Here is a 12,741-nt window from a genome sequence, read left to right as displayed (position 1 = left end):
GTGGGCGTAGTGGGGTGGGGAAGAGAGAAGATTTACAAAGAGGAATTATGATTGTTCCTTTTGGAGCCCTTGGCACACGAGATAATCCTGGCTGCTTGACAAATTCCCTTTCTGCCTTTAAGAGCTACTTCAGAGGTCACCTCCTCTGCGAAGCGTTCTCTTCCTATTATTGGGAGCCCCTTTTCAGTGCTGCCATGGACATCGGTACATATGTCAATTATAACACTTCTTGGCCTTATGAGTGAGTGTTCTGTGCTTTGTCTGGGCTGGGCATGATAACGTGCGTAGCCCAGGGTAAGCGGAAGCCTATATGCTCCCGAAGTTCAATTCAGCGAGACCTGGCGTAAGCATCGTTTCCAACTGTCACAAGGGGATTGGGATCCATTTTCAAGAAAGTTATTACAAACTATAGATAAAAACGGAGGAGACCCCTTGCCGTGCCACTGCTTTCGCAATGCCGTGACTCGGATTCGAACCGAGGTTGCTGCGGCCACAACGCAGAGTACTAACCACTATACGATCACGGCGAGCTACTAGGGACCCATGAGTTTTTTCTTTCTCGCCGAAGCTCTTCTCTGTTTAAGGCCCCGCCCCTTTGCCGTGTCACTGCTGGTTTCCGCCCATCTCTAACCTCGCCTCTCCCTGAGGGAACGCAGGCGCACTGCACACTTGCTTTCTAGATATCCGTCCGCCCTCGCCCGCCCGCGAGATCCCACCGCTTCATTACCGAGGTGCGGGTGTTCTGCGCGTTCCCCTTACTCCGCATCTCGAAGGAAGTTGTGCGGCTGGGTCCGAACTGATTTTACTTCTTGTGGGATTTAAGAGACGGCCCCATTCCTAGCAAGAGCCCATTCAGATAGCGTGAGCGCCAGGACACGGTGGGTGTGAGAGGGACGCAGCACCGCCATTCGGACGACCCCCGGGCCTCACATTCGTACAGGCTGCGGGAGAGTCCCGGTCGTAGGCCTGGCCTCCTAGGAGTCCTTTAGTTTGCAGAGGACTTTCATGTCCTCTCTTTCACGGGCCGTGCGGACGACCAGCAGAGACCTCGGCCGGGAGTCCACGGCGCCCCTACTCCACTTCGGGCTGGGCGCCAGGGCCAGAGGGGCCTGGTCGACAGTGAGCGGCTTGGGAAGGCGAGAGCGGCAGCCACCTAGACGAGGACGACACTCAATGACGCGCCCCTCGTGGCGTCCCAGTAGCTCGCCGTGATCGTATAGTGGTTAGTACTCTGCGTTGTGGCCGCAGCAACCTCGGTTCGAATCCGAGTCACGGCATTGTGGGAACAATGGCACGGTAGGGGCTTCTTTTTAGATTCTGGAAGCCACATTCTTCGGCGGTTAGGCCCCAGCTGTTGCTTGACGTTAGGTCAGGGCCGAAATTATAACGGGGCAAAGGGTGAACGCGGGGACTTCAGTGAATCAGCCAATTGTCATCTTCCTTCCTATATGATTGTTTAATCTGGGGGGGGGGTTATTCCGTGTTGTACTCATTATCTTTCCTCATTTGGCCCCTGTCAATGGTGAAGTCATCTATTGGGTTTTCTAAAAAGCCTTCACACTCGCTAAAACTTCAATACTTTGGAGTGCAGGGATTATAGGAATACTGTGCAAACATTTATTAAGCGTTAGAAGAGTGCAGAGTAGACAATACAGTGTGACGAGTGAAAAATCTGACTGCTCTGGAGGTGCTGGTTCCCGTAGCCACTATGAGGGTGCGAAAGAGGACTTTGTGGCCTCCATCTCCACAGCCTCCTGGGTGAGAGGGATATTCTCGTTGAGGATTTTTCCTAATCTGCCTCAGGTTTAAAGCAGATTTTATTTGTTACTTTGTTTTATGAGCACTTAAAAAATCCAGACTCAACAAATTTAGGTCTGTCATTTAGGCATTAGGCGAAAATGGAAATATGTTTTGGATTTGGCTCTCAGGTGGCTGGCAGCGGCTGTGTCACTGTCAAGGAAGGAATGAGATAGGACTCAGTGAGCAGTGAGCCTCTCCAGCTTCTCCCAGGGAACCTGGGGGTGGCAGAGCAAGTCAGGAAGCATTCCTGGGAGAGATGGATTGCAGTGGGGTTGTGCTCCGTTTACTGACAGTCTGTCAACAAAGGCTTACTGAACAGCCTGTAAAAGCAAGAAACTGTGGAGGGCTGTAATTTTCCGGGTCTCCCCACTCCCACTTCCGTAAGTTTGATGACTTTAAAGCCACACAACAGGACAGCTCAGACCACGAGAGAATAGAATGAGGGAAGGTGAGCCTGAGAACTTGCCAGACTTTGGACACTGATTTAAGTGTTATACGTATAGAAAATCAACATCACCAGCAAAAAAAGAACCAGCCAACAGAAATGTGACAACTTCTGTTCCTCTGACCACTTACCAAATAACTGTACTGAAGGTTTTTTAAATCTGCAGCCTAGAATAAGATGTCAGGGTACGAAGCAAGGAAAGGATCCAGCTTTTTCTCTGAAGGCCCTCCCTCCAACCCCCATTCCTCTCCTGCTGGTGCTTCAGTGCTGGGCAATGAGCTGCTCTCAGAATCTGGGGAGAAATTCTGGGGCAGTCACTTCCTGAGAGTATTTTGAGTAAAAACAGTCAACCAAGAAAATGAAAACTACAAACATACATCAATGGAGGTAACCCACTCTAGCCATTCACATCCATCCAAGGCAACTGAAGTGTATTTGAAGGCAGGAATGCACTAAAGAAATCTGAACAGAAAGTTCCCAGTTGCAGGAAGAGTAACAGAAGGGGAAGGTGCTCTCCTAACTTCTGACTGCTGACCTTCTTGGCAGGTATGCAATTACCCATGGAGATGGGTGCATCCAGCTATCAAAATGTCATAATATCCTCTTCTGAGGTCGCTCACTCGATTCCCCTTGCTCTGATTTCAGGCCCCCAAACAGATTTTTGATAATGATTTGCCAGCCCACGTAGACATTCCTGCAGGGAAAGTATTGCTCTGAACAAGTTTCTGATTAGTTGGCGTTTGTTCTTCTTACTGTTGGCATTTGGTTTAGACTTTTAAGGGTCTGGCTGGTATGATTCATTTCCCTTGAGTCTGCTTATCTCTGGGTGTACTGACAAAATGGAGTTTCCAGGCTGGCAAAGCTGAGAGCTAGAGACTCTGGCTGCTCTGGGACACCCTCTGAGCAGTCAGTCAGTTCCCTCCCCTTGACCTCTTGATTTAAACCGCGTTTTGCAGTTTCTGATTCTGGGAATGTGTCCTTTCCCGTACCCCTTCCAACTGGAGGTCGAAGCTTTTCTCTAGGGTCTCAGCACCAGGAAAGAGGCAGGCAAACCTTCAAGGGACAAACCTTGAAGGGGAGAAATGTACTTCATAAGCTTCAGAGTGTTTACGTAAATGATCAACCCCATGGCTTGCTGGTCAGACTTGGTACATCTGGGAGCTGCTACTGCTGTAACTGCCAGTCACCACAGGGGTGCAGTACAGACTGGACCAGCATCCTTTGGTGTCACCGGAAGCTAGTTCAGATTCAGAATCTTGGTCCACAACCCAGAACTACTGCCTCAGAACCTTCATTTTAACAAGATTCTCTCCAGATTATTCATTTGCACCTTAAAGTTTGAGGTGCTGGTCTGCTCTAGAGGACTACCTGGCTCTGATGCAGCCCTTCATTATTTACCTTGTGAGTACTTGGGGTTACTAGAAAGGACCTGCCTGAGTCTGCTGGGCCTCATCGTCTACTGGGCTTCATTGATGAGGGTGACATTGAGGGTTTTTTTTTTTTAATTTATTTTTATTCTTGGCTGGGTCTTCGTTGCTGCACGCGGGCTTCCTCTAGTTGCAGTGAGCGGGGGCTACTCTTCGTTGCAGTGCATGGGCTTCTCATTGCGGTGGCTTCTCTTGTTGCGGAGCACGGGCTCTAGGCGTGCAGGCTTCAGTAGTTGTGACTCACAGGCTCTAGAGCGCAGGCTCAGTAGTTGTGGCGCATGAGCTTAGTTGCTCCGCGGCATGTGAGATCTTCCCGGACCAGGGCTCGAACCCGTGTCCCCTGCACTGGCGGGCGGATTCTTAACCACTGTGCCACCAGGGAAGTCCCATTGAAGTTTTGAGGAGGAGAAGATGGAGTTCTGGGAGGGAGTCACCGAGGGCCCATGTTTGGGAGCATCTAGGAAGGAGGAAGCAGCCCTGGACTTCCACTAGGAGGTACTGCACCCCAGGAAGTGGCTGTAGAATGCTGAGGCTGGATAAAACTTAGCCTAGAAGATACCACTTTGGGTTTAGCCCCTATAACACTGAGCCCATTCCTCAGGGATTCTCTGGATATTTAGGACTCAAGTTCCAGTCATTCATTCATTCAGTAAACTAGCATATTTTAGCTCTTAAAGTGCTGTACCTCATGGGGAGCTGCAAAGCTGTATATGATCCTTCTTGCCCAAAATAGTTTATTTTCCAGCTGAAAGAAAATGCTAGTCCACAGGCAACAGTCAGAAAACAATACAACGAATGCTGTAGAAGAGACATCTCTTGATGCAATGGAAGGAAACTCTCCAAGGAAGAGCTAACATAAACTTCCAGAATTGTAAAATAATTGAAGTTTATTTTCAGCACTTCCGGCACCCTCATTCTGATCCCCTTCTACCTCTTTGTGTTGTCCTTATCTCATTCATTCTCGTTCATTTGATCAACAGTATTTACTAACAGCCTACTATGTGCTAGGCACTGTTCTAGGTTCTGGGGTTATAGTAATGAATAAGACAGATGGGTTGTTCTCATAGACCTATAGTCTAGTGCAGGAATCAGAAAGGAATGTTAAATAAAAAATAAACAAAAGAATGTGTGCCAATGGAAAATAACGTGATATAGTGTCCTCCTGTTCCCTGCCTATTATCCACCCATGTAACCCCTCAGCTCCTTTGTCTGTACAAAGTAAGATGACTGATAATAGTAAGTGTTGCCTTTTAATAGGGATGGAAGTTTTACACTAAAAAGATAAACTCTAACCCAGAGTGGCCCACATGTGTCATAAAGAGCCTTCAGATGTGAGGCAGTCTTGTGTGGACAGCGTGAGGAGGACTCCGTGGCGACCTGCGTGGACCTGCAATATAATCCAGTACAAGCAGGTGGATGCTGAGGGCCAGTGAGCAGGACCAGATGACCCTATAGGTAGGTCAAGAACTTGCCAAGGACACAAGGAAAACAAAACATCCACCCAGAAAGTAAGAAAATTTTTTGAAAGAATAAAAAGCAGTGAAGTGATCAATTTCAGGACGAATAAAAACCACCAGAACTTTGTTGGGAAAAAATAAACTATAAAATAATTATTTAAAAAACTTCCAGTTACATATGAGGCAACATAATTTTTTCAGTGCTTAAGACCTTGGGAGGTTTAATCCAGCCCCATTGACGCCCTAAATCAGTCCCCTGGATCAGAGATGCAACCCCTAGGGAAAGAAAGGGAGGAGGGGACCCTGAATTAACATTTTATTTCTGTCACTAGGTTGAACATACTTGGATAGATAATAAATTTGGTAAGCAAAGAAGTAAAATTGCATTTTTTTTGCATTCTTGAGTTTGTCAACTGAGATGTGCACCTCATATACGTGCCAAGTGACTAGCATAGAGGTGCTCAATATACATTAGTTGGTCTCTTGTTCCCAGGTACTTCTGTCTACACCCACACACAAAAAAGCCATGGGAAGATCCTACAGGACTATTCCTGTCATGAGGCCTAAAACTCATTCTTGAGTCAAGAAGATTGCAGGAGCCATGTCTCAGAAGCAAAGGTCAAAATCAGTGGTTTCCAAACGTTATTCTAGAGCTCATAAACAGGGATGAATTTTTCATCATGGAATGAGAAAAAATAAGGTTGATGTGGTAGGCTTTTCAAAAGGCTAAACGTGTTTAATTCAAAGAACTGTTCTCTAGGCTAAGTTATGGTCTTCCTACTTTTGAGGTGTTACAGTGACTTTTTAAAAAGTAGGTGATAATTTTTTTAAAGTCTTTAAATTTGGAAAAATTAAAAATTGGCAATCCTATTTTGGTCTCCAAAATTACTTTTGAAATTTTACTGGTCAGTGAAATCTAAAAGTACAAAGCTCACTACAGAGCCCAGAGAGCAAAGCATCAGACTGAGAAGAGATGGTCCTCAGTTTGTAGTGGGTCTGCAGAGAAATGCTCAGAGGGAGAAGGGTCCCTGTTCTGTCAGGCAATGGTCCAGGCTAACCCCTATCCACCCACCTAACAAATAGTAGTCCCTAGTATGATCTGTGCTAGGCCTTGGAGATACAAATTAGAATAAAACATTCTTACTCAGAGATCATGTTACAAATTCAAATAAAACATTCTTACTCAGAGATCATGTCAGTGCAGGGTTAATCAGATGAGTGAAGAAGTAATTACAGCTATATACATACAAAGTATATTGGAACTTAAATCATTCATTCCTCCAGGATATGACATTTGAGCTGGGTTCCAAGGCATGCAGAGTAGTTTTCCTGTCAGAGAAGGTGAAAGGGTATTCTAGGCAGAGAGAAAGGCAGAAACAAAGGCCAGGAAGTGTGAACAAACAGCATAGGGAAAGATAAAGCTGTGACGTAAGATATGGAGGGGAGAGTGGGTGCAGATGTGGACTGAGAGAAAAACACACAATGTAAGTTGTGAGTTAAGTTTTATCTGAGGAACTTACTGAGGACTATAGCCCAGGAAACAGCCTTTCAGATAGCTCTGAGGAACTGCTCCAAAGAGGTAAGGGAGGAGCCAGGATATATATAAGCTTTTTTGCTGGGAAAACGGTAGTCAAGCATCAAAAGATTACTGCTAATTACAACAAACAGGTATCTCAAGTTAGCGATTTTAGTGCTTTTCTGTGTCTGGGAAAATGCAAGCATCTGAATTCATTTGAAAACTTTTCTTAGATATGCATCTTAACTATCTAAAGGCCATTGTACCCAAAGCATAGAATGTTTCCTTTGTTTCTTCATCCTGAATTCCCCTAAGGGCACAGTGTCAGTGGGCAACTGCAGTGGCTGATGGCCTGATCCTTGTAGAACTGGAACGGCAGGCAACATTTTTTTTTTCTTAATAGAGAGCAAGGGTGGAGCCAAATTGATGAATCTCTTGCCCCTTATTGAGACAGGACTTTATCCTGGAGGCTGGTGGATCTTGACATTTTGTGATAACTTATTGCTTTGGGGATCCCTTGAAAGTTATAGGCTTGTTCTCCAAAATAGTGCAGCTATGATAGAATGTCAGGAATTCACAGAGGCTTTTTTTTTTAATTGAAGCATAGTTGATTTACAACGTTGTGGCAGTCTCTGCTGTCCAGCAGAGTGACTCAGTTACACACATAGAGACTTGCTTTTTTTTTTTTTTTTAAAGGCATGTTTTTCTTTTTTTTTTTTTTTAATTTTTATTTATTTATGGCTGTGTTGGGTCTTCGTTTCTGTGCGAGGGCTTTCTCTAGTTGTGGCAAGCGGGGGCCACTCTTCATCGCGGTGCGCAGGCCTCTCACTATTGCGGCCTCTCTTGTTGTGGAGCACAGGTTCCAGATGCGCAGGCTCAGTAATTGTGGCTCACGGGCCCAGCCGCTCTGCGGCATGTGGGATCTTCCCAGACCAGGGCTCGAACCCGTGTCCTCTGCATTGGCAGGCGGATTCTCAACCACTGCGCCACCAGGGAAGCCCTAGAGACTTGCTTTTTAAAAAATATTCTTTTCTGTTATGGTTTATCCCAGGAGACTGGATATAGTTCTATGCACAGAGGCTCTCTTATAAGCATTGTGGGACCATTTAAGTCTCCAGTTTTAAGCAGAAGTGGGACATAATCGCATCTTCCTTTTAGAAAGGTGAGGTGTAAATGGGTAATTATTGACAAAAGTCTTAATTCAAAGGAGAGATAGAAGAGGATTTCAGCCCCCTGGTCTGGTGGTTGAGGTTGGGGCTTGGGGACTAATCTAGGGGGAGAGGCTCTTCCCTCACATCACACCCGTAGGTGTTTCCTCTTGAGCTCAGAGGTAGAGGGGATGGACATGTTGGATGAAGGGAATGAATGTGAAGCTTGAGAGAAGGTCTAATATCAAGAGTAGAATATTTTCTAGAATCACAGTAGTCAAATAGTATGAAAATAGATGTATCCGTGTTACCCTTATGTATATATACTATATTGTTAGTATTGAGATGTGGATATGCAAATTCAAATGTAACTTTAAGAGGGAGAGACACATGCACAGGTTGCAACAAACTGACTTGACCCTTACTTTTCCTCATAAATTTCAGAGTCAAACTACTTCTGTGTCATGACTACTCTTTGGTTCAGTAGCCTCAGACTGAGTCTAGATGAATTCCTTTCTTACCATATCATCAAAGCTACTAAGAACTCCTTTTCCACTTAATTCTCTTTAGATCAAATGCTCTGAGAGAACTTGTGGTGGTTTTAAAATATGTTCACAAATTCTTTGATACTCCTCTCTTCCAGAGGTAGAGCTGTATTTCCCTCCCTGGACTGAGGGCTGGACTTAGTGACTCCTTCAAATGAATAGAATGAAGTAGAAGTGATGGTGTTTCACTTCCTAGATGAGGTCATAAAGTGCATGTCGCTTCCTTTTTGCTCTCTCTCAGATCACTAGCTCTGAAGGAAGCCAGCCGCCATGTCAAGAGGACACTCAAGCAGTCCCATGGAGAGACCCATGAGGTGAGGAACTGAGGCCTTCTGCCACAACAGGCATCAAAGAAATGAGATTTTTGGCCAGTAGCCATGTGAGTGAGCCACCTTGAAAGCAGATCCTCCAGCCTCAGCCAGACCTTCAGATGACTGCAGCCCTGGCTGACATCTTGACTGCAATTTCTTGAGAAACACTGAACCAAACCACTCATCTAAGTCATTTCCAAATTCCTGAGTTAAGAAACTGTGAGATAACCAATGTTTATCATTTTTTTTTTAATTTATTTATTTTTTGGCTGTGTTGGGTCTTCGTTTCTGTGAGGGCTTTCTCTAGTTGCGGCAAGCGCGGGCCACTCTTCATCGTGGTGTGCAGGCCTCTCACTATCGTGGCCTCTCTTGTTGCGGAGCACAGGCTCCAGACGCTCAGGCTCAGTAGTTGTGGCTCATTGGCCTAGTTGCTCCGCGGCATGTGGGATCTTCCCAGACCAGGGCTCAAACCTGTGTCCCCTGCATTAGCAGGCAAATTCTCAACCACTGCGCCACCAGGGAAGCCCTGTCATTTTAAGCTGCTAAATTTTCGGGTAATTGTTACACTGTGATCGATAATGAATACAGATTTTGTTACCAGAGGTGGGGCGCTGCCATAACAAAAACCCAGAATGTGAAAGTGGCTTTAGAACTCGGCAGACACTGGAAAAACTTTGAGGAGAGTGTTAGTATAAGTCCTAATAGCCTTGAAGAGACTGTCTTCCTCAGTTTCCCCATCTGTAAAATGAACGAGTTGGGCTGGATGAATACCTAAATATTTTATAATTCTCTTAATCTTTATCTAATCAAGGTTCTATAAATAATATTACCCTAAACAAAGTAGTTATAGGAGACAGGTAATAACTGACCCAAGGCATAATTCCCCAAGGCATAGCTCCACAACAGAGACAAGAGGCCCTGCACCTGACTTTTGTGCTGTCTGTAAACCTAGTTTCAGCCTGGTTTAATCTCAGGAAACTGAAGCTGGCTCTACCTTTAACAGGTTGCTTCAACAGCTCACAACCACATGCCCCAAAAGGAGTAGGGGTTTCTGATTCTTTAACAAAGGCTGGTCCAGAGAAGAAGGTTCTTTATATTCGTTCTTCACCTCAATGATTTAACTAAAAGGTTGTCCAGAATAAAATTGTTTTCCTTCTTACCACTGAATTTTACAAATCTCTGTCCTTGTATATATTGCTAGTGTCATCCTGTCACTGGATGGGACCCCTTCAAGGGCCCAAGAGTGGGCTCTTGTCCAACACTCGGAAATGAATTGTCCGAGGAGACACATGTACTGACAAAGCAAAAGATTTTATTGAAAAGGGGCACTCAAGTGGAGAGCAGCAGGGTAAGGGAACCCAGGAGAACTGCTCTGCCTTGTGGCTTGCAGTCTCAGGTTTTATGGTGGTGGGGTTAGCTTTCCAGGTCGTTTCTGGCCAATCATCTTGCTTGTGCCTTCATTTGGTCCAGTCAGGGCCCTTCCTGGTGGTGCGCGCATCTCTCAGTCACGATGGTTTTCATCGTGAGGGTTTCTGGGAGGTTGGTGAGACGTATTATGGACTGGTGTCTCCTCCCCTTCTTGACCCCTCGTGGGTTTTCCCTGGGTTGCTTTTGGACCCTTCACGGGTTGTGTGTTCTTTTGAAGCGTCCTGAGGTGGGAGACTTAAGCAAATCTGTTATTGTTGTGCCTGGCCAGGGTGGGCAGTTTCAGCCAATGGTTCCCTAACAATCCTATCATCTTTAATTTGCTTGGGTCTCAGAAGGCCGTAGTACAGATTTCATGACTCTTGAAAAGAAAATTGTTGGAATGCTTTATTTATATATAAATTGTATTCATAAGTTATTCAGATATATATGAATGGCTATTTTGGCAGCGGAAACCCCAGCAATTTTTAATGGGCCCTAAAAAAAAAATTGTTGGGTCTGTGCTGAGTGATTTAGGGGCCTGCTTTCCTGGAAACCAGCAAGGCAATGAATGCTCAGCCACTAGACAACAGAGTATCTTTTTTTTTTTTTTTTTTAACATCACTTTTTTTTTTTTCTCACACACACACTGTATTTTATTTTTACAAGAGATAAATAGACTGACACCAGGCATTGTACATGGATGACCACAACAAAAGCAACAATGATTGCAATTACCTAACATGAAACACACTCATACTATGTCATAATATTGACATTCAGTCCAGTAATCCTCCACTGTAACAGCTCCTTTACTTTGCAGTGAAAATTGATTTGTATATTCTTTGCCTCTGAGTCCTTGTGTGATTTTTTTTAAAATTCAAACAGAAAGTCACAAAAATTATACTCATCCTCATCAGTTCACTCAGTCCCATGTAATTAATTTTTTTTTCATCTTGATATTTTGTTAGCACTTTTATGAGTTCATCAGTTTTTCATTAGAGTTCTGAAAATGCTTATTCGTTCATTTCAGCAGTACAGTCAGTTACCAGAAACCTGTACTTGTCAAGAGTCTTTTCCATGAATTTATTGAAGATGAAACCCTTTTATAGGAACATATTTGCAAAAGCATCAGAGTACACCCAGAACTGTCTGTAAATGACAGAAGACTTAAAAATGACCACGGTTAAAGATTTGATGAAAGTTCATAATAATGCAGTTGACAGGAAAATTAGTTATTTCTGAGATACACATTTTAAAGTAATAACTAGGATTATGACTTATAACATTATACCAGAACATATAAGATTTTTAGAAATTTCATGTAATGTCTGAAACATTTATATTAACATATTTCCATACAAATAACCCAATGAAAGTTTAGTATTAGTTGTTTTGTTTGTTTGTTTTTTTATACTGCAGGTTCTTATTAGTCATCAATTTTATACACATCAGTGTATACAAGTCAATCCCAATCGCCCAATTCAGCACACCACCATCCCCACCCCACCGCAGTTTTCCCCCCTTGGTGTCCATATGTCTGTTCTCTACATCTGTGTCTCAACTTCTGCCCTGCAAACTGGCTCATCTGTACCATTTTTCTAGGTTCCACATACATGCGTTAATATACAATATTTGTTTGTCTCTTTCTGACTTACTTCACTCTGTATGACAGTATCTAGATCCATCCACATCTCAACAAATGACCCAATTTCGTTCCTTTTTATGGCTGAGTAATATTCCATTGTATATATGTACCACAACTTCTTTATCCATTCGTCTGTTGATGGGCATTTAGGTTGCTTCCATGACCTGGCTATTGTAAATAGTGCTGCAATGAACATTCGGGTGCATGTGTCATTTTGAATTACGGTTTTCTCTGGGTATATGCCCAGTAGTGGGATTGCTGGGTCATATGGTAATTCTATTTTTAGTTTTTTAAGGAACCTCCATATTGTTCTCCATAGTGGCTGTATCAATTTACATTCCCACCAACAGTGCAAGAGGGTTCCCTTTTCTCCACACCCTCTCCAGCATTTGTTGTTTGTAGATTTTCTGATGATGCCCATTCTAACTGGTGTGAGGTGATACCTCATTGTAGTTTTGATTTGCATTTCTCTAATAATTAGTGATGTTGAGCATCTTTTCATGTGCTTCGTGGCCGACTGTATGTCTTCTTTGGAGAAACGTCTATTTAGATCTTCTGCCCATTTTTGGATTGGGGGGTTTGTTTCTTTAATATTGAGCTGAATGAGCTGTTTATATATTTTGGAGATTAATCCTTTGTCCATTGATTCGTTTGCAAATATTTTCTCCCATTCTGAGGATTGTCTTTTCGTCTTGCTTATGGTTTCCTTTGCTGTGCAAAAGCTTTGAAGTTTCGTTAGGTCCTGCCGCAGACCGGCTGCAGAAAGCTAGAAGTTCCTGGCGGTGAGGGGTAAGGAACTGAAAAGCACCAGTATGGGATCAGAAGGGCCAAGACAACTGATGGTTGCAAGGCAAGTTTATTCAAAGAGCATGAATGTATATATAGGTTTAGTATGGAATGAATATTAGACAATAAATCAGTAAACCTTGTATTTCCACATAATTCTGTCGCCACTATCTATGCGTCAGCATGCCTTATGGGCCATTCTTTGGAGATACAGACTTCCCCCTCAGGGCAGCACGTCCTTCTTCTGGGGAACA

The 12,741-nt window shown here is 44.0% G+C and overlaps 1 protein-coding gene and 2 non-coding genes across 7 annotated transcripts in view; 2 read left to right on the top strand and 1 right to left on the bottom strand.

Annotated features, from left to right (window-relative positions):
* Positions 1–455: 455 nt before the first annotated feature.
* On the bottom strand, positions 456–527 carry TRNAH-GUG (transfer RNA histidin (anticodon GUG)). Its single transcript has one exon. It is a non-coding gene; the product is annotated as a tRNA-His (tRNA).
* A 172-nt stretch (positions 528–699) lies between these two features.
* SLC28A2 (solute carrier family 28 member 2) overlaps positions 700–12,741 on the top strand; it is an 84,875-nt gene continuing 72,833 nt past the window's right edge. Inside the window, exons 1-2 of one of the 5 annotated variants that reach the window (XR_009007686.1) lie at positions 700–1,296; positions 8,580–8,652. Coding sequence is in view for 2 of the 5 variants with exons in the window: in XM_057543980.1 (XP_057399963.1) it covers positions 1,289–1,296; positions 8,580–8,652 (81 nt within the window). In the remaining 3 variants the exon portion in view is untranslated. Of the gene's footprint in view, positions 1,297–8,579; positions 8,653–12,741 lie in introns of those variants that run through there. The other 4 variants (XM_057543980.1, XM_007169688.2, XM_057543979.1 and 1 more) reach the window with 4 other exon arrangements.
* On the top strand, positions 1,206–1,277 carry TRNAH-GUG (transfer RNA histidin (anticodon GUG)). Its single transcript has one exon. It is a non-coding gene; the product is annotated as a tRNA-His (tRNA).

This window comes from Balaenoptera acutorostrata, chromosome 3, assembly GCF_949987535.1.
Source record: "Balaenoptera acutorostrata chromosome 3, mBalAcu1.1, whole genome shotgun sequence".
NCBI lineage: Eukaryota > Metazoa > Chordata > Mammalia > Artiodactyla > Balaenopteridae > Balaenoptera > Balaenoptera acutorostrata.
The sequence above is the reverse complement of the archived record's forward strand: the minus strand, read 5'-3'. Positions and strand labels throughout refer to the sequence as shown.